Raw genomic sequence first — 22,021 nt, 5'->3', positions numbered from 1 at the left:
AGTAGAAAGGGATTTTGACATTTTGCAGGCAACATCAATTGCGAAGGGTTCTCAATAACATTGTTTGATCTGAGAAAAGCATCACGTGACAAGCATTATTGCAGAGATTACAAATTCTCACTCCAATCTGACCTTCACTTTAGTATTGTAGCTTGCATAGGCACTACACATGTTTGCTGCTCATGTGATTCCTTAAGATTTGCTTGTGTGTAGATTAACGGTAGTTCATTGTTGGCACAATTTGAGTGATTTTACTGAGGACTTGTTTGTTCATGGGGTAGACGGCTTTAACCAGCTATTTTCTTTTTTGTTCAGCTCAATCCCATACCATCCCACTTCCCTTTGTCGTTGCCTTGTTGACTACGCTTGTGGACGCCACACCTTCCAAGTTCCACCAGCTATTGACCTCGCTTCGTCTTGCTGTTAGCCAGATGAGCTACAATGTTGTAGCAAGCCTTGTTGCACTCAACCCTTGGTCTTGCACGCATGTGCTAATTGCAGATTTGCTTGGCCTATTGCTTTCATTCCCATATATCCGTGCCATTGCCACTAAGCTGTTGCCTTAGCCTACCCTTCCACATACAATTGTTCACACTTTGGAAATAGGTTTTTGATCTGTTTTTAGCCATACTTTAGAGTTGCTTTTGGAGGCCATGTGTCTTTATATACGAGGCAATGCCTTAGTTGTAAACACAGATTTTGATCGATATAAAAGATACCGACAGGGCCCTCGGCTTGAGGGCGATTAATTATCTTTTGCAAAACTCCGCCACTCTCGTTTTGTCTACCAAGTGCAACGTGATTTTCTCGGTTCTTTCAAAGTATTTTTAGTCTCGATTTTGCATTTGATGAGTTGTTTGTTAGATGGGTGATGACAATGGTATCATAGCTGAGTCTTCTTCTTGTAAGTGGGGACAATCCTATTCGATGGAGGCGAATCCGAATCCATAGCTTTGGCAGAGGCAACCAATTGAACTTTGTGGGATTCTCCAGCTTCACAGAAGCCTCATGTTTGAGGGGCTGTTGCAACAATTGCTTTTGATGGAGAATGGAGGCAAACAATTGAACTTTGTGGGATTCTCCAGCTTCACAGAACCCTCATGTTTGAGGGGCTGTTGCAACAATTGCTTTTGTGAAGAATGGTGGATCTTGTTCGAGAATTGCAAATGGCTATCACTTTGGAGCAATCTGCACCTTATGTAGAATTTTGGATTTGGAATCTCTATGAGATTTTGGGATGTACTTCACCACAACATTGATTTCTCAATCCCAACGTCCAGCTGCTACGATTGAAGCTCCTATTTCTTCTATTCCACCAATATCTATGGCATCTCTACCTTCTCATGCACCCTTTTATTTAGAAGCGCATCCATAAATTCCCCTCCCCCCCCCCTTCCGCCCCCCAAAACAAGAAAAAAGCTATTGTTTCTTTTCCATAGATTGATGGGATGTGTTTTAAGCACTATGCTACTGAAAACCCTATTGTGTCTCTTCCTTTCACCCTCTGCAATACCTATTATTTTACCACCTGCATCCACACTTGTGCCTCCACCCTTTTACTTCTATGCACGCACCGTGTGACATGTATCCCGATTACTTTCCTTATTACCCTTCATCCATGTTATGTGGCCATGAGCCCTTTAAAGGTGGTGGATCCATGGTCAAGTTTGAAACGTTCCGAGGTAAAAAGCTTTACAGTTTATCCAACTATTTGATATTATCTTTAATAGTATCCTACTTAGATCCTTGAGGACTACAAAAAAAAACTTACCTACCTGTTTTAGTCTTCAAGGACTATGCTGTTCTTTTGCAGATGAATGCGAGGATTGTAGAGGTACGAGAAAGTAGACAATCTTCGCACGTGAGGGCGAAACGCTGAATCAGTCAATTGTCTGTGAGCTTGCTCCATAGATTCTTATACGTCAACCGTACAACAAACGCATACCGGTATGGACGTAGGAAAAAAGTATGTGGTTGTCACAAGTTTGTGACGTGGCATGACCAACTCAAAGGACTGGCCGAGAGGACAAAGGGTTAGAGTCTAAAACTCTAACTGAGAAGAACTTGAAGATGTGGCGGTGGGGCCTAAAGGGGATAGGGTTTTAAAAACCTAACCATGCCAACTTAAAGAGCACCAATTCAGGGGCCCTAATTCTAAAAATTAGCAACTACTACTGTGGCACTTGTATGTTAGATTCCGGATTTTGCATTGATTGTTGACGTGGCAAAACAATACGGAATTCCGTGAATTGAAATGGCAGATTTTGGACAGTTTTGACGCATGCTTTTGGGTCAATAAGTGCTTTTGGATGAGAAGCTTTTGGGCTCTGATTTTGGGCATCCCTTGTAATGTTTATAAGTATCCTAAGGGCCACACTCCAGAGAGCATTTAGATGCAGAGTCTCGAAGAGCTGGATCCTTGGGGAGTTGTACCGTTGCGAAGCAATAATAAAAAATTCTAGAAGGGGCGCCAATCTTTGGGGCAGTGCATTTGGGGACGGAACTGCGGCGTTTCGTGTCGACTCTCCTCTTCTCTCTCTCTCTCTCTCTCTCTCTTCAAGTTAAATTCAATTATGTGCAATTTTGTTCGTGTCTTGCTATTGATTTTTCGCTCGGAGTGTCTAACCTTGTAACAATGGCGTCAGAGTTGAGGACGATTCTTATTCTATGGAGGATCCGATTCTCTTGGCATCACACATGGGTTCTCGTGGAGAATTCGACAAAGACGACACGCTTCTGACTGTTGGTTTGTGGGGAGATGAAGAAAAGCAACATCCCAGCTGGGGAGCAAAGGAAACCAATGGAGATTCCAACGGGGACAAAGACGACACCCTTCTGACTGTTGGTTTGTGGGGAGATGAAGAAAAGCAACATTCTAGATGGGGAACAAAGGAAACCAATAGAGATTCCAACGGGAGAGCCTTTTTTCGAGGAGTTTGGAGATTTTGTCAAATTTCCGGTAGGGAATCTCAACATAGTGGAGTACCAACGGTTGACGCGTGCATGAAAAAATTGATCAACTACTCCAAGGACTTGAAATTTGTGAATCACATGAAGGATTACTCGCTTGACGAGGTTCACTCCAAATGGCAAGAGGTTGTCCATTCTCCTCTCAAGTCGGTAATGAAGCAAAAAGCAAAGCCGAGTGCAGAAAAGCAGAGAAGGAGTTTGACGAAGCTGCTGAAAAGAGAACAAACCAATTGATGAAAAGCATGAAGCACTCTGGAAAGAAAAGAAAATCAACTGATCTTCTGAGCTATTTGGGCCGGAAATCGACTTTTGAGATGGCTACCAAATCCAAGAAGCGTGTTCATCTCATTTGCAACTTTTGACATCGTGCCAACTATTGCGTTCAATCATTCATGTCCTTTTAATCAAGTCCACAAGCTGCACAAAGTAGCCATTTTCCATGACACATACAACTCTACGTGATCGCCTCAAATCTAAATCCCATTTTGTGAATATTCCAATTGGCTATATAATGGTCAGAGGTGTCATGTCTGCCACAAAAGGTTTGCCCATTCTCTAGGCACCCTGGACTGTCGAGACCGCAAGAGATAGCCATGAAACTTTGCAAGGGTAGGGAAAGCATACTAATCTCCACCCCTACAAAGTTTTATGGGCATCGCAATCCGTCTTCACGGTTTAGGGCGGCATAATCACCCAATTTTGACTTTGTACGAGGACAAGCCAATTTTTTTTCCGTCTTCATAGAGTTCTGTTAGTTTGCCGTCCTCTAGTTCCAGTGAAGATAAGAAAAGTTGAAGAAGCGAAGAAAAAGCAAAGGAAGCAAGAAAAGCAGATTTAAAAAAAAGTCTAGGAAGCACAAAAAGAAATCTATCAGCTTAGAGGAGGAGATCTCATCCTCTTTTGATACTTTAGACAATGAAAAAAAGAGAAAGAGGACCAAGGAGTTCAGGGATGGGGGTCAAGGAGTCAAGTTTGATACGTTTCAGGCTACACGGACACCCATCGAGCCCTTGAATTCATACAGCAGTTTGACATCACCTTTTTGGGAGGTTGTTTCTCGGAACGCTCCAAGGTTACATGTACGAAGGGCGGTATCTTATTTGAAAGGAAACGCACCAACATGGTGGTCTACTTTGCTGTAGCACAGAGGAGCACCTAAGAAATGGGTAAAATCAAAGATAATTTTCACTTGAGCATGGTTAAGGGAAGAATATGAAGATGTCATTACGGCTTGGCATCATCTGTGAATGAAAAAGGTAGACACTTTGGTTGATTATTGTTAGAGACCTTTTTGCTAGTGTCCTCGTTTTGGAGGATCGCCTCGAAGGATCAGATTGAGTGGTTTTGTTGCGGACTACCAAAAGAGATTCGACGGTACCGCCCGAGGCAAAAGTGAGAATCCATTCAGAGGCTTATGGGACACTTCAATGAAGGTTTTGGTATGCATGCCGGCTCATTGACCTATCTTACGGATAAGGTAGTGTCCCCCTCACCGTGGAAACAATCTTCCAAGGGAAAGAAGAATCGTAAGAACAAATCCACAGGGCCCAAATTGACAACAGAGCAACATGCTGAGTACTTTAAATAGGAAGAGTTCTGAAGAACCAAGGGAATCAACTGATAGTTTATCAGAGAATTTCAAAAATTCAGATTGATGTGCCAGTGGATAGGGGATGTGAGGACAACAACCAACAGGTCCCAAGGCAGAAGAAACAGAACAAGAAAGGTAAGCTAGGTCCATCGATAATTTGGTTAACGGCAAGATTTTCTGGCTCGTGATGCAAAGTGGATGTGGTAAGAGAACTTTATAGACTCTCTTCAATTTTGAGCTGTACCTTTTAGGCTTTTGGGTTTTTAGCAGTGTCTTCCTTAACTGCAGGTCGAATCAATGGGTTGAACTTGGTGCAAGTTGTGTTGCATGAGGGGAGTCACTCCACTCCTTTGTCACAGGTTGCCTAGATCGAATAAAGTCCCTAATCTCTCCTTGAGATTTAAGGTATACTGATGGTCTGACAATATTTCGTGGAATGACTTTATGAAAGTATGTACATTGAATTGGAAATTTCCTAGATCAGACATGCTCTTTCATGTGTGTATTGTTAGAGTATGTGTTGGAAAGATGAAATGTCAACAACATTTTTTTTATGAATGATTTAAACTTAGTGTATTTAGAAATCTGTTAGAGATCAACGAGATCTAGATGTATAGCCAAGTGAATGTGATTCTAGGATATCAAGATTTCTATTTTGATGAGATGATTGGATACGGATGTCAATGCATCAAGAATTTTGGAAGGATCAGATGATTACATAGAGATCTAGGTGCATCAAGAGTTCTAGACTGGATGAGATGACTAGATTAAATGATAGAACCTCGGTGTTATGTGAAATAGCATGGGCATGGTTTGCTTGAAATGTGAAAAGAAAAGATATCAATATGATAGTAACGAGATTTAGTAGATCAAGACATCCGTGAAGAGATCAACATGGTCTGGATGTGATTGCTAAATATGTTACAATTATCATGATTTGTATTTGAGACCCTTGACGGAAATGTGTGTGATCAATGATTGATGTCATGTACAAATGTTGGATTAGTGGAGTCCGGTGCCTGAGTACATAGAGTCAGTGTCTGTTGAGCTAGTTTTTCAATTTTGTCCTTTGGATGATTTTGCAAGCGTAATCTAGAGTGATTACAGTTCTTTCAAGAGGGGGCATGACCAACTTGAAGGACTGGCCGAGAGGACACGGGGTTAGAGTCAAAAACTCTGATCGAGAAGAATCTGAAGATGTGGTTGTGGGGCCTAAGGGGGTTAGGGTTTCAAAATAACCTAACCCTGCCAACTTAAAGAGCATTGATTGAAGGGGCCTAACCCTAAAAATAGCAACTACGAATCTGTTGCTTACGTGGTACCTGTATGGCAGATTCCGGATTTTGCACTACTTGCTAACGAGGCATAAGTGTATGGAATTTCGTGAATTGTGCTGGCAGATTTTGTGCAGTTTTGATGCATGCTTTTGGGTGTAAGTGCTTTTGGCTAAGAAGCTTTTTAGGGCTTTGCTTTTGGGCATTCCTTGTTAATAAGTATCTTGAGGGCCACAAGAGAGAGAGAGAGAGAGAGAGAGAGAGAGAGAGAGAGAGAGAGGAGAGTCAACACGGAACAGCGTAGTCCTGTCCCCAAATGCATTGGTCCCAAAGACTGGCGCTCCTTTCGGTATTTCTTTAGTGGTGCTCTGCAACGGTACAACTCTTCGAAGGTCCAACTCTCCAAGACTCTGCGTCCAAATGCTCTCTAGAGTGTGGCCCTCAAGATACTTATTAACAGTACAAGGGATGCCCAAAAGCAAAGCCCTAAAAAGCTTCTTAGCCAAAAGCACTTACACCCAAAAGCATGCATCAAAATTGCACAAAATTTGCAAACACAATTCACAAAATTCCGTGCACTTATGCCACGTTAGCAAGTAGTGCAAAATCCGGAATCTGCCATACAGGTACCACGTAAGCAACAGATTCGTAGTTGCTATTTTTAGGGCTAGGCCCCTTCAATCAATGCTCTTTAAGTTGGCAGGGTTAGGTTATTTTGAAACCCTAACCCCCTTAGGCCCCACAACCACATCTTCAGATTCTTCTCGATCAGAGTTTTTGACTCTAACCCCGTGTCCTCTCGGCCAGTCCTTCAAGTTGGTCATGCCCCCTCTTGAAAGAACTGTAATCACTCTAGATTACGCTTGCAAAATCATCCAAAGGACAAAATTGAAAAACTAGCTCAACAGACACTGACTCTATGTACTCAGGCACCGGACTCCACTAATCCAACATTTGTACATGACATCAATCATTGATCACACACATTTCCGTCAAGGGTCTCAAATACAAATCATGATAATTGTAACATATTTAGCAATCACATCCAGACCATGTTGATCTCTTCACGGATGTCTTGATCTACTAAATCTCGTTACTATCATATTGATATCTTTTCTTTTCACATTTCAAGCAAACCATGCCCATGCTATTTCACATAACACCGAGGTTCTATCATTTAATCTAGTCATCTCATCCAGTCTAGAACTCTTGATGCACCTAGATCTCTATGTAATCATCTGATCCTTCCAAAATTCTTGATGCATTGACATCCGTATCCAGTCATCTCATCAAAATAGAAATCTTGATATCCTAGAATCACATTCACTTGGCTATACATCTAGATCTCGTTGATCTCTAACAGATTTCTAAATACACTAAGTTTAAATCATTCATAAAAAAAATGTTGTTGACATTTCATCTTTCCAACACATACTCTAACAATACACACATGAAAGAGGATGTTTGTTCTAGGAAATTTCCAATTCAATGTACATACTTTCATAAAGTCATTTCAAGTTCAGTTCAATTACTTGCAATTTCTCTTCGTGTGTTGCTATTGATTTCTCGCTTGGAGTGTCCAAGCCTAGAATAATGGTTCAGATCCCAAGGAAATTCCATATGTGCCGTAGCATATCAGACCGAGAAAATCATGCTACATGTGATAGGCTTATAATGTTTCCAACTCAAAAACTTGATAGCCATTGCTTATAAAACTTGCACATGACTTTGGCTATTGTCCAAGGTTAGACATAGAAAATGTTTTGGTTTCTCTAGATTAAGTATGGTGAGTATGTTTGACACCAAACATCATACTAGTATGAAGACATGGTAAATTTATCATACAATTATGAAAAAGACTATGGCTTGCTCGTGTGCGCCGTTGCCTTTCCCGTTTGAAGCACACGTGGTTGCCATTTTGCGCGCGGTTGCAATTCACGTACGCTTTTGCAGTGTGGTTTGCTATGGGCTGATCGTGCCATGCCTGTGCGTTGTTTCATTGCTAGGTTGTGCTTGTGAGCAATTGCACATAGGTGGGCATTGGCAGAGCTTCGATGGGGCAATTTTAGTGGTACGTGCTATGTAAGCCCTTAGACTTTTCACTCTAGGCATTGGAGTGTCACAAGTTGGTGACGTGGTAGAACTGATAACCTACCAAAGATGGTTGAGGGGCGTGAAACCGAACCTGAAGACAAAGAGGGGTACGATGAAAATCCAAACCCCGACCAACTTATAGAGATGGTCAATGGGGCCTAAAACCCTAAGAGACAAGACCTAAAAAGTGCGTAGACATGATGACATGGAAAATTGTACGGCTCAACTTGCGTTTTGCGAAAAGCATTAGTGAACTGTGACACGTCAAACTGTACTGACAATCTGCGATTTGCGGAAATAGCCACATGGGCCCTAGACTTTGGACTAGAAGCTTTTGGATGTGTTGCTTTTCATGTAACTGCCTTTGGAGAGGCCAAGGGCCTTTAAATATGTGCACAAGGGTCTTTCTCTGGCATTTCACCTAGCGGAGATGCAAAGCAGTGTCTGAGATCTTGTAACCTGTTTAAACAATATAAAGAAATACTGAAAGGGGCGTCGGGGTTTTGGAACAGTGCAGTCTTGGAGCACAACTTGGTCACTCCATGTCTCGCATGGATTCTCTCTCTCTCTCTCTCTCTCTCTCTCTCTCTCTCTCTCTCTCAGTTCCATTTTTTTGAAGTGCTAAAAGTCTGTTCCAATGTAATCACTTATGATGACGAGCCGGATGGAAATATAGAGATAGCCACATGGGTCCCAAACTTTGGACCAAAAGGTTTTGGATGTGTTACTTTCCATGTATCTGCTTATGGAGAGGCCAAGGGTCTTTAAATATGTGCGTAGGGGTCTCTCTTTGGCATTCTACCCGATGGAGAAGTAGAGCAAAGTCCCAGATCTTGTAACCTGTTGAGGCAATATATAGAAATACTGAAAGGGGTGCCATGGTTTTTGGACCACTGCAGTTTGAAAGTGGAACTTGGTCACTCCGTGTCTTGCATAGATTCTCTCTCTCTCTCTCTCTCTCTCAGTTCAATTTTTTGAAGTGCTAAAACTCTATTTTGGTGTAATCACTTTCGGCGAACCGAACAGAAACACAAAGATACCTGCAGTCTACACACTTTGCAACATTTTTAATACTTCAAAACAACTTGAATAACTATAAAAGGGAGAGAGTCCATGCGAGACACGAAGTGGTGGAGTTCCACCCCCTAGATGGCATTGGCCTCAAAGATTAGTGCCCCTTTCGGTATTACAAGGGATGCCTAAAAGCAGAGCCCCAAAAGCATAAGTTCTAAAAGCACTTAACCTTAAAAGCATCTGTTCTCAAAAGCTAGCGCCAAATTCTGCCCAAAAAAACCAACGCAATTTGCAGAATTCCATACAGCTGTGCCACGTGGCATTCTCAACGTGTTTCACGAAAGTACATATAGCTGTTGCTGCGTCATGATATTTTATGCAATCTTTTGTGTGGGTGTCCCTTTAATAGGTCCCCTCGGCAAGACTTTATAAGTTGGTCTTTTTTTGCTTCTTCTTCTTCTTCTTCTAGGTTTTAGGCCCCTCGGTGGAAATTTGCAACACTGTCAAGTTAGTCCAAGAGTCGTAGGTCACTCGGATGTCCTAGCATCATGCAGATGACTTCAGATGCAAATACCACATAGTGAACTGTTCATGGCTCAAAAGATTCTGGCTTTAACCCAGAGATTGGCATGGACCACCTTGTTAGGGAGAGTGAATCTGTGACTGACACATGAACGCATGGATCAAATTCGTGTATGTCCTCGACGCAAAAACCCTAACCCTAAAACTAGTGACATCCAATTTGTTCTTTTCAGTTGGCAAGTGGTGCCCTTCCTATTACAGTGGTATTCAAGCTTCAAGCGTTTGCTTTTTTGAAAGCATACTAATTCCTTCAAGAAAAGATAGAGTAAGATAGCACTTTTGGATTCTACAGAGTACTTGCAGTTCATCCTCGACGAACTTTGCGATATACTCTCAAGGCACCCTCAACGGAACCTCCCGATTCCATAGAGGAGTTCTCAACAGTTTTGGAACTACATGTTGCTAGCCTTTGTTGCCTCAGATTGTTTCTCCACCTTCGGCACGAGAAAGCACAAGGGTCTCTTCTTGACAACCCACTCTGTCTTCTATTGCGATGGGGGGAGCTTTCAGGAACATGGTGCAACCATTTGGCTTCTACCTTGTGCAACCGTCTTTGCCAACACCTCTCCCACCACGTGAGTTTAACGACTAGAGCCCGTATGCCTACCCCTACTATCCACGTCTTGGGTTTGCATTGCATCAACCCAAGGACTTGAAGAATGGTGGATATACAATAAAATTTCACCTTTTTAGGCATGAAAGAGAAAGAAAGCCTTATAGTGCTTGCAACAGTTTGACAATATCATGCCTTGGGGAACTACACTAAAGATTCAACAATCTCTCAAGCTGTTGGTTCTCTCAAAGATAGTGCTATGCAGTAGTGGAGCACTATAGGCTATAGCTACTGTCACAAGACGGGTACCAGGTGCCAATACAAAAGAACAGATTGACTAGACTTTTAGCACTTCATTAACAATTGAACTGAGAGAGAGAGAGAGAGACGAGACGCGACATGGAGTGGCGGAATTCCACCTAAGAGAGTATTGGCCCTAAACCTTGGCACCCCTTTCGATATTTCTTTATATTGCATCAACATAGTACAAGCCGGTACTCCAAACTCTGCACCTTCGCCAGGAAGCATGCCAGAGAATGAGCCCTAACCTCATATTTAAAGGCCCTAGGCCCCGAAAGCAGTTTATAGTAAAAAGCTTTCAAACTCAAAAGCATCTGGTCCAAAAGCAAAGCCAAAAAGTTGCCAAGGTAAAACCTAGAATTCCGTACAGCTGTGGCACGTCAGCAGTCAGCGCGAAACGTGAAAATCCATACAGCCTGCCACGTCATCATGCTAGCGTAATTTTCGGAAATTTGCCACGTCATCAATTTGCGCAATTTCTTGTGTGTGTGTGTGTGTGTGTGGGGTCCTGCTTTATTTTCCTTTTATGTCACTTGGGGCCCCATCGGACGGGGTCCCCATTAGTTGGTAGGACTTCTTCTTCTGTTACTTGTTCTTCTTAGGGTTTAGGCCCCTCGGCCGGCATCTGCAAGTCGGCTCCCTTCTTCAGGGCTTTGACATGTCAGCAATTTGTGATAGCTACCACGCCACATGCTCCAAGGACTTGGCAAGCTTTAGGAATATTTTTACCCGGAGCCACATGACATCCCTATTTGAAGTACAATTTGTAGTAAAATAGGGTAACCATGGAAGACTACAACCAAAGGTTCCTAGATGTCTACCTTCGTGTGTCTTTCTTCAAGCTGATACCCTTGGAGGACCAATGTGAGTTGTTTCAACTAATGGGGTCCCGTCCGATGGGATTGAGGGGACACAAGGATTTTAAAAATAAAGCAAGGACAATTTTTGGGTGGAGTTGCTGATGTGGCAGGCAACACGGTTTTCCGTGAATTAACTGACATGGCACGTTGTACGGACGCCCATGAATTGCGGCGTAAATTACAGAGGCAGCTTTTGGCACCAATTGAGAGACGATATGCTTTTGGGAACTGAAGCTTTTCATGTAACTGCTTTTGGAAGGCCTAGAACCTTTATAAGAGTTGCCAGGGCCTCTCTCCTTCAGATTGGCTTCGGAGCACTGTGCAGAGAGAGGACCCTCAAACATTGTACTTTGCTCAAAAATTAATATAAAAAGAAATACGGAAAGGGGTGCCAAACTTTGGGGCCAATACCTTTGGGCATGGAACTACGCAAGGCCGCGTCATCTCTCTTTAAGTTGTGATTAAGTTGCTCTCACGAGTGTCGTGCCAGATTCCTGACTTGGGGTGTCCAAGTCTGTTACAGAGGCGGATTTTTGTTGCTTGAAAAATCCCTAAAAACGCCCACGTGGTGCTGATTCTGACACCAAGTACATCATTGATTACAAAGCAGGCTTGAAGGCGCCAATTGAAAGACTGTAAAAATTGGATACAACTCGCCACATGGCGAACTTGAGAAAACAGAAAGCCAAGGTAAAAACCCTCTCTTAAAGAGGGTAAAAAGTGCCCTTGCAAGCTAAGTCAAGAGAGGATGACGACAGCCTTTAAAAGATAGGCACTTTCACCAAAAGCATATATTGCTACTACATATCAAAAACCTGAGTCACCAAAGCCACCAGCAGTGAAGGGACAAGGAGCATTTGCAATGGCAAGAGCTCTAACGTCGGGTTGTTTTGCCATCTGGTACGATCTGATAGCAAAAAGCAATGGATAAACAAAATGGAGAGAACAGTTGATGACAAAGATGTGGGTGAAGAGGCAATTGGCATCACGAAGAAACTCGAGGAGGATGCCACGAGATGAGCGACAAAGCATTGCATTGGAGCTGACAAGGAGCTATTAGCTAGGATAGAAACCAATCCTCTTGCTATAGTGAAGGAGGCTTTGACAACGAGAATCTTTAACAACTTGATGTGCAAACCTAGTAGATCCAGTAGAGAGCAGAGTAGTCCTTTGCCTCTCGAATTGTATACATGTCTGAATATTTTGCGGTGTGCATGTGCAGAAAGAAATAAACATATATGTATATATGTGTGCGCACTTATAAATGTTGCCAAGTACTTTGGTTTTCTTTAAAAGTTGCTTTTCTTGAGCTACTAATAGAAGGTGTCAAGACACTTGTCACTGTAGTTCCCTCTATGGACCTCTAGTCTCTATAGCCTTTGAGTGGTCTAATTGATACATACACAAACAATTGTGGTCCCGAGTAGCCCAAAACCAATGCTTGAGATGTCATATGATGGGGCACCTTGTGAAAGACTGTCACAAGGTTCAACCAGAGAGAGAGGTTGCTGTGAAGGCTTGACCTCCTCGGCATAATGAGCCCTTACACATGGTTATTTGCAGCCATTACTTCTTGAGCATTATTGAATGTATTGTTGCAGATATGCATCGAAAACTTGAAGGCTTTGAAATTTGCATATTTGGCATATTTTATTGGCACATGTCTGATATGCAAGACTTGAGGTCATACAATTGGTATAAAAGTAGCCCTTTGCCCTCATTTTTTGTCGCTTAGCTTAGAGGGAGTCAGTGCCTTTTGCCATCGCCTGCTTTTCTGTGAGCCTAACGTTCGCCATCAATCCAATCTAGAACTGCTGTGGTTTCAGCCTTGAGATTGCATCCGAACCTTTGTTTTTGCAACAAGCATTCAGCCATCGGGTGTGTAAATTAGCTTGGATTTCTCCAGTGGTGGACATATGAAGCATCCACATTGAGCTAGATCATGATGCTATCAGGTCTGCCTAGGTATATCATATGTTGTCATTCTATTTATGCTATGAAAAGCAATCACCAATTGGGTATGTCATTCTGGGAGCATGTACATCAATGTTTACACAACAGGGGAAACAAAGCACTGCACTGGAGCTGACAAGAAGCTTTAATCTAGAAAATGGAACAGTCCACTTGTTGAAGGTGGCTCTTGAAGATCATGGTTGTAATCACTTCTGGCGAGTGATCGGACAAAAACAGAGAGATAACCACAGTCTACACACTTGGCAATACTTCTAGTTCTTCTTGACAACTTAAATAACAGAGATGGAGACGACACGGCGCGATTGAGTTTCGAGCCAAGATGCGTTTGCTCCAAAGATTGGCGTCCCTTTTGGTGTTTCTTTGTTATTGACTTGCAACTTCAAGACTTTGCGTCGAGGCGTTCTCAAAGAAGTGGTCCTCTAGGCACTTAAAAATTACATGGGATGCCCCAAAGCAAAGCCCCAAAAGCATAAGTTCTAAAAGCAATTCAACTCAAAAGCAACTGCTCAGAAAGCTAGCTCTAAAAATTGCTAAAATCAGCCAGCGTAAAAAGCGAAAATCCGTACTACTTCCATGTGGCTCAATGCGAATAGCCGAAATATCCGTACAACCTGCCACATCATCATGCTCCATGCGATTTGTGTGTGTGTGCACGTCCTTTTATGATTTAGGCCCCCTCGGTAAGACTATGAGTTGGTATTTGTTTACTGCTTCTTCGTTTCTCTAGGTTTTAGGCCCCTCGACCGAGGTTTGCAAAATACACTCAAGTTAGCCCAAGAAACGAAGGTCACTCAGATGTCCCGTTGCCACGTAGATGCATGGATTATATGTGTCTATGACCTCGACGCAAAAATCCTAACCCTAATATCCGTCACACATTGCCTTCTAAAATAAACGGAGTTGTCCTCGATTGAAGAATACAAAATGTTCACACGTCTAACATTCATGCAACTTAAAATCTCACAATTGATCATTCAGTCATGTAATCTTGTGTCATGATGGCCGTGCACACATAAAAGCTAGTTGCAGACACCTCGGTTGCGTTTGAAAATCCATCTTATGGCTAGTTTCTTAGCCAATGTCTACAAAAGGTCATTGGATCTTACTTGTGGTGTGTGCACACACCCAAGATCATCATACTCCCAGTTAATACGGAAAGTATGTCTCTTTGGATGCGATCGTTCATTCAAAGTCTGTGGAGAGTCATGGAAGTGAACATCTACCTCATGGTATGATGGAAGCATGCCATCGGAAAATATCATGTCAAATTCATAATCATAATCATTAGTCATCATTCCTCATCATCATATTTTATTCAAGTTTCATAAAACAAAATTCATGGTTCTTATCCTCAATCGAGGAATTGTTGGATAAGCCGTCGTCGCTCCCAATTGTTTTCAGATGTAAATTCCTTCCCATCTTATTCTTAATTTCACTTGCAAAATAGGCAAAATTTTGAGCAGAGGGTTCACCTCGTTGCAAAAGAGTGGATGTTCGGCCCCATGCTTCCATATGCTTGCAGTTGCGTGTTCCTCTCTTCTATTACCTGTGATCTATACACAAATAACAAGATCTTCCAAAAACATTAATTTTACACATGTAGATTTTTTTTTGCGGTGAAAATCTGCTGAAGAAACTTGGTAGAGAGAGCAGAGATGAGAGCTGTTATATCTGACCCGAACAACCCCATCGCTAACAAGTAACACCAAAAACCGAAACCCCAAACAAAAGTCTAAGCCAACGAAAAGAAGGGAAAGGAAAACAAATCAAACAAAACAAGAATAGAGAAAACAAACCGTAATGATAGGCAACCACGCTGTAAGGTGGAGCGGAAGTGAATGTTGAACTTTGCTCAAGATGAGTGCTCTGAACTGTGCTCAAGGGTTCCTTTTACTTAAGAGAGAGAGGAATACGACACCAGAATGTTGTCAAACCCTCCTCCGAAGGCCCCACTCTCTATGGCGAGAGCAATCTACTACTGATTGCACAAATCTCTACAATGCTTTGGACTTGCCGACGATGTCGACGACAATGAGGACGACGACGAGACGGGCTGAAATCTGAAAACGATAATGGTTGAAATCTGCAGATCTTTATCTGCTGAATTGTGACTCTATGTCGGTGACGATATCGATGAGGACGATGCGATGACGACGCGCTGAAAACGCAGATGCTGAAATCTGCGTTTTCTGGGCTGAAACTGCAAACTATGCTGGATTTGACTGTGCGGCGAGGATCTGCTGCGGGAAAGTGAGATCTGCGAGGTTTGGAACTTCTTCTGTGGTGTCTAGGTGCTGAAAACTGAAAATGCTGGTGCTCTTCTAGGATCTGTCACGGTGAATCTGCAGCTGATGCAAAAACTCTAGGGCTGAAAATTGTCTTGCGGTGGAAATCTGCTAACGCTAGGGCTGATCGGCTGTCTTGCTGCTGTTGGGGCTGATCTGCTGTGCAAAAACGCCAGGCTGCTGTAGGGGAAAATGCTAGGCTTTTGCTGTAGCAAAACGCTAGGTTTGTTGATGGGGGTCTTGCTCAGAAGTTGCTTGTTGAACAGAGTGTTCATGCTGCCTCTTCTGCCAGAAAGTGCTAGTGCTAGGTTTTCTTATATACTTCCTTGCAAAATTGCCCTACCCAGTTTCCCAACAAAAGTCACTTAAAAATAATAAGTGAAAAATGTCAAAAATAGGGAAAATAGGTCTATGCACTATGAAAATGCTCTTGATGGGTTCTGACTGAAATCTGATGATCATGCTGTGTGCAACTAGAGGATATGCATCTACTCTAAGTGTCTGGACATGCACGGTCTGCGAACAGACTCACAAAAGTGCCAGAATACTTCCTAATCTAACTGAATTGAACCCATGTCATGAAGTAGCTTGTCAACGTACACATAGGATTCGATGTGCACGTGACACACGCGCACGCGCGCGCACACACACACACACACACACACACACATCCAAGGGCAAGCCTCCACACACACAGATACGCATGCACCAAAGAAGAAAGATCAAACCTGAAAGTGGAGAGCACCAAGGAGCTGGCAGGATAATAGAAGGAGCAAGGCCGGAAAAAGCACCGCAAAGTCTGCAGCACCAAGTGGGAGGGTTGGTGTGGGAGTAAGGTTACGAAGGCAACCTTCTCCAGGCAGAGGCAATCATCTTGATGGGCTCCATATTGAGGAAGGTAGGGAGGTATCTTGAAAATCGGGCAAAAAGGCTGAGAATTTGATGAAGAGGTTACGGGGCGAAACTTTGCAGATGCTGTAGGCAGTGTGACAACAGTCGAAAGGGCAGCTCTGTAGGTCGAAGAAGTCACCAAGCTAGGATCTGCATGGGAGATGTGCCCGCAAGGAAGCCGAGAACCAATCGGATCTTCCAAAAGGCAAGGTCGCTGAAGATGAAGGGCCACGGCTGAGACAAGGGCATATATCGTATGTAGTAGAAAAGGCGGGCTTAGGTTCTCACCTTGCGCAAGTGGCTGCGCACGCGAGTAAGAGATGGGACTTTTGCAGGCGAGTAGGAGCATGTCGGCGTAGGCCAACAGGTGCAGGCAAGGGCACAAACTCTGCGCACTGGGATTGCAGGCATTGTGTGTTGATTCCTTTTGCGCACGCGAGGGGTTGCAGAGATCCTCGTGTTCGTTCCTCTTTCTTTCTCTGTCCCCTCTCTCTCTCTCTCTCTCTCTTCCCTCTCTTTTTGATATCTATTTTATTCTCTCAATTAGGATCTACGATCTACATACATACATCTATCATTTTCTATAGCAGATCTCGATCTCTCTGCTTAGATTTGCATATCAATATTGAGAGACTACTCTCTCCATTAACACATGTCTTCTTGCATATCAATATTGAGAGAATACTCTCTCCATTAACACATGTCTTCTTGCATTCATTCTGAGACAAAAATACTATCAATGCAAAGAACCATGAGACCTCACATCCATCTATGGAAGGGAACATAAGGGCGGGCAAGATTGTGTGATTGCTTGATCTTATAGATTCTCTCTCTTTCATTGCACGTGACGTTTGCGTCAAAGCTTTGACTTTTGCAATATTCAATAATCGTTCAATTTTTGTTCTCTTTTGGGTTAGAATGTGTTTGAGCATTTTTCCGAAGGACGTTTCCTTGACTCAAGGAACTATAAGACTTTTAATTGCATATAGGACCGTGTATTTGACCCTAGGAAATACAACCATCGTTTATGGTGGGCTACATATGGGGGATTGGGGTTTGAAGTGGGGCTATAGAGTCGAGACATGGGAATGCCATAATGGATCATGAACACGTTCTAGGGCTTGGTGCCGTAGAAACAGGTTCTCTACCTGAAGGGAGTGCATTCCCTTGTGGGGAATGTGGGAGGGGAACATTGTTTCTTCCTTTCTTTCATGGCAAGATGTTGTGGGGAGGGGTTTGGGATGTGTCGCGTGTACATGGTTGTGCGCGCCACGTGGACATGCTTCATCGATTGCCAAAGCCAATTCTGTACATCCTAGGAGGATTAGCACTGACAATTTTGTGAGCCTGCTTCGCAAGACTTGCATGTCCGCATGAGTTCATTAGATTAGGTTTTCCAGTTTTGGAACCCTCTTGCATAAATGGTTTGTACATGCGTTTTGCCAGATGTTGTTACATTTCTGTGGGCATCTGACACCACACACCACAATGTCAACTTGTCAAGATTCAAGTTGTTTTAGGTTTTTTGGCTTTTGGATTCCTAGCTTCCCTTTATTTTAATATTTTGACCTTTGGTATGACCTTTCACATTTCAAGTTTTGCTTCCTCTGGGCTGAAACGATTTGCGGTCACCCTATCCCTCATTCCTGATTCTTGTTTTAGGTCGTTCCCTGTCCCATGTTTCATAGGACCATGCATTCGACAGCTAAGTTGTATTGTTGATATGTGTCATTAAAGTCTTGCTTACTAGCAGGGAAAACATGCTTGCTTGTGCATTATCAAGTTTCCTTCAAGTAAAGCTTCTCTCCCTATCTTACGTTGCTCTTTCCAATAAATTGTTTTTTTTTTGGTCAAGTAAGCTGTTAATTTGTTTGTACCTATTTTGTCCTTAAACAAGTAATCATCTTACTCAATCATTATCCCTTTTCTTTGTGTCTCCATTTTGTGTTTTACGCAAGTGTTTTAGCCCCTCTTTTACTTGTTAAGTTCAGGCCTATGTCATGTATGCTTGTATGTGCACATGCACATGCTCATGTTTTCAAGCATAAACAGTTCTATTTCAGTGATTTTTTGCCATTAAAAACTCTTTGGTGGTAACCTTTTTACCTGTCTTACAAATTCTTGTCATCATTAACACAAATCTAACCTCCTGCAGTTACGTCATCATGCGACAATGGCCGACGTGTGTTCGTCGTCTTCGTTTGCTGAGCACAATGTCAGGACTCATGTCATGCATTGCTTGGGGTCTGGTTCTCTCTCCGTTTCTGGTGCTGGTACTATGGGGAATTAGACTGCTTATACTCTTGGAGCATGATACCATTGGTCTTGCTGTGATCTTACCTGGGACATCATTGCTCCTTGCCTTTTATGCTATCATGCTGTGGTGGAGAACTCGGTGGCAAAGTTCACGTGAGTACTTTTATCTTGCTTTTGACCTTTGGTAATATCTAAGGTGTTATGTTCTGAATGCGTTTTGATAACTTAAGCTTGATAAATTACGAGGATATTGAGCTTATCTTTGATAGACTGAGAATCGCATCTTGGTTCTGCTTTTAGTAACTATTACATATTTCTTTCATTAAAATATGTATGCCACATGCTTCTAATTGCTCCCTGTGATAAATGACTGAAAATGGGAAGACAGTATTTGTCCTGCTTGCGGATAAATTGGTCAAATCATTTGTCTTGGGGCATTGTGGCACATTGATAGCAACTCACATACTTACACAGAAAGGGACCCTATGTTTGTGTTGTTTTACTCGCTTGGGGCTCGGGAGTCTGGTTTACTTTCCTTTTTTCAATTAAAAGCTTTTGTTGTTTTTCCTTTACCTATTGTGTGGCTAATGTTGTCTACTCTGATGGCTTGTTGATTGAAAACAGGTGCGGTTGCTGTGTTCCTTCTAGTAGCTGTTGCTTTGTTGTGTGCGTATGAGATTTCTGCAGTTTACTTGACTGCAGGCAGGCTTTCATCCAAGCACTACTCAGCTTCTGGGCTATTTTTTGGATTTTCAGCCATATGTCTCGCCATTAACATGCTTTTTATCTGTAAAATGGTTTTCAATGGTGAGTACTACCAAAGATTTTCACATTTTTTGCCTAGCAAGACTTAGGCGAGGTGGCTGTTCTGTGACTGCCTGTCAAGTTCTATGTAGATGCCCATTTATGGCTAAATTTTAATTTCGTATTGAATCTGGTGGATGTGCATGCATGCAGATGCAGGTCTAAACATTGATGAATATGTGAGAAGGTCCTACAAGTATGCATATGCTGATAGTGTTGAAGTTGGTCGAATAGCTTGCCTTCCAGATCCCCCAGATCTTAAGGACTTTACTATGTTTGATTCTAAAAGGTGAGAGGTATTCTGGTTGTCTGTGCCTGCATGATTGGATGACATTGCGTTCCGAATCGCACATGTGCAGATAACCAGAAAGCGATAAGTTTGGTACTTTGTCAATGTCTTCTATTGTATTCTTTACCCTTTGTTTATTTGTCCAGTAAATGTTTTAAAAAAGGTTGATTCGAGAGGCCAGTTTGGCCTTGTTTCATATTAAGAAAAAGTGGGCGGTGTGGGCATTGCTGGCTTTGTTCTATGACGGTTGGCAATATATATTTTTCTATCAAGGTTCTTCCGAAGACCAGCAAAGCATTAACTCAAAACAAGAAAACATGATGTTTGTGTATGTGTACAATAGCGATAAAATGTTCTTTATCAAGTCTGGATTCCCTCTCTGTCTCTCTCCCTCTTCTTCTTCTCTCTCTCTCTCCTTTCTTGGGGTAGTCTTCTCTGGGCCAAGGTTTTCTTTGAAAAGAGCAGCAGAGACTAAACTGACCAGAGCATATGTGGCCTTGGGAGGATTGGAGAGGATGTGTTCACAGGTTCAGTTCCAGGAACCCCGAACAAAGCTCTGGCTCTTTGATACCTTGGTAGCTTCAGCTATGCTCTATGGGGTTCAGGTTTGGAGACCCTCTCTGGGTCAGGATGGGTGGAGAGGTATGGAATGATTTCTCGGTTGATTAGAGCCAAGGCCTCCGTGCCACAGGAGATCATTAGAGCGGAGGTAGCAGCACCCCCTATGGAGATAGAGGCGCTTACCAGATCAGTCTCCTTTATTTATAGCTTATGGGATACTACTAGAGACAGATATGCCAGATTGGCCCTTGAGTCCTCAGACAGTTAGCATTACAGGGGGGCACATCATGCTGGTATGCGCAGATGTCATCATGGTTCCAGATACAGGGCTTCAGCATGGATAGGTTACCTCCTTTTCAGTACTCCCTTGATGCACCATTGTTGTCTCTTACACGGATGGAGATTACTAGACTCATTCGCAAGGAACTCACCCAGTTGGACACCAAGAGGACATGGATAGAGTGGACACAGGAGTGGGGCATGAAGATGGCTTTCTATAGAGAGCATCTTCTGTGACTCAACCCAGCTATATGGATACCCGTTTATCTCATGGGTTACTGTGTGCCATTGGTCAGATACGGACTTCGACCCTTTCTCCAGAGTCATGAGATATCAGGACCAGAGGTGCCTTGGACTATATCTACTTGAGTTACACAGATATAGAGACAGTCTACTGCGGAGATCTGGAGAGAGAGAATCCTAGAGACAGATTACTGATTTCTTCACACCAAACACTCGACAATTAGAGGAGCAGCCACCAGTGCAAAGCTCAGCTCATACTCACACTCATGGTACTCTTACTGATCGAGCATCGGAGCTAGTGAGATCAAGACGCCCACGATTGAGGAGAGGAGCTTCACAACATCCACGGAGATTATAGCAGAGGATTTGAGCCATACGAGCTCGACATGCAAAGTGCATTTGAGGATGGACTCATCAACCATCATATGGCCCTCTGGTATTGGTACACATTGTATCAATGATCAAACATAGCATATACTTTTCCATTCAGTAGCACCTCTAGTTTCACTTTAGTATTTGTCTTCTTTTTTTGTACCCAGACATGGTATCTGATTCACCGGTTTGTAATGGTTTGGTCTCATAGGTCATTTTGGCCTTTGATGACAATGCGGCCGAGTAGGGGCTCGGGCCTATAAGACACAACGCTTAAAGCTACACATGGCAATATGGAATTAAAATTGGTCATTATGGACACACCCAAGGAGACTTCAAGAGGTGATGGAGGGCAGGGTTATTGTATTTTTTACAGAAACACTTGGAGAGCCTAGAGAGGGGCCCATCGAGAGTGCAGGGCTACCATTAGGATTAACTTTATCGGAAATGTATGCCACATCACACTTTTAGCGGCTCAAGACGTGTGGCGGTTTCGTACAGGTGAGCGCTACAAGGGAGAGCACGTGACTAAGAGGCTTGCTTCATGTTGATGCACCTACAATGGTAGGAGTAGCATTTCATCTATGTTGCCATATTCTACTTCGCTCCATCAAGGTTGAAGTTTGTGACAAAAGGAGGAGATACGTAGGACGATGATTCTAGTGAGGAGGAGAGGGAGGAGGGAGATACACTCACCATACACATACCTAGTCAAGGGGGTATGGGTGCTCCAACTTGAGAGAGGTCTTCCTCATCAGAGACTTCGATGGGCAGAGATAGAATAGGGTAGGGAGTGTGAGACTTATGATTTGAGGAGTCTGAGATGCTA

At 42.9% G+C, this 22,021-nt stretch overlaps 1 protein-coding gene across 9 annotated transcripts in view; it reads left to right on the top strand.

The window, feature by feature from the left end:
- DEK1 (calpain-type cysteine protease family) overlaps window positions 1-22,021 on the top strand; it is a 94,797-nt gene that overhangs the window by 1,204 nt on the left and 71,572 nt on the right. For all 9 annotated transcript variants that reach the window (XM_086516759.1, XM_086516757.1, XM_086516756.1 and 6 more), the window contains exons 2-4: window positions 18,544-18,797; window positions 19,269-19,451; window positions 19,602-19,737. In XM_086516759.1, coding sequence (XP_086372885.1) covers window positions 18,544-18,797; window positions 19,269-19,451; window positions 19,602-19,737 — 573 coding nt within the window. The remainder of the gene's footprint in view (window positions 1-18,543; window positions 18,798-19,268; window positions 19,452-19,601; window positions 19,738-22,021) is intronic.

The sequence above is a fragment of the Adiantum capillus-veneris genome, chromosome 7, assembly GCF_014529385.1.
Source record: "Adiantum capillus-veneris isolate H3 chromosome 7, ASM1452938v2, whole genome shotgun sequence".
Taxonomy (NCBI): domain Eukaryota; kingdom Viridiplantae; phylum Streptophyta; class Polypodiopsida; order Polypodiales; family Pteridaceae; genus Adiantum; species Adiantum capillus-veneris.
The sequence above is the reverse complement of the archived record's forward strand: the minus strand, read 5'-3'. Positions and strand labels throughout refer to the sequence as shown.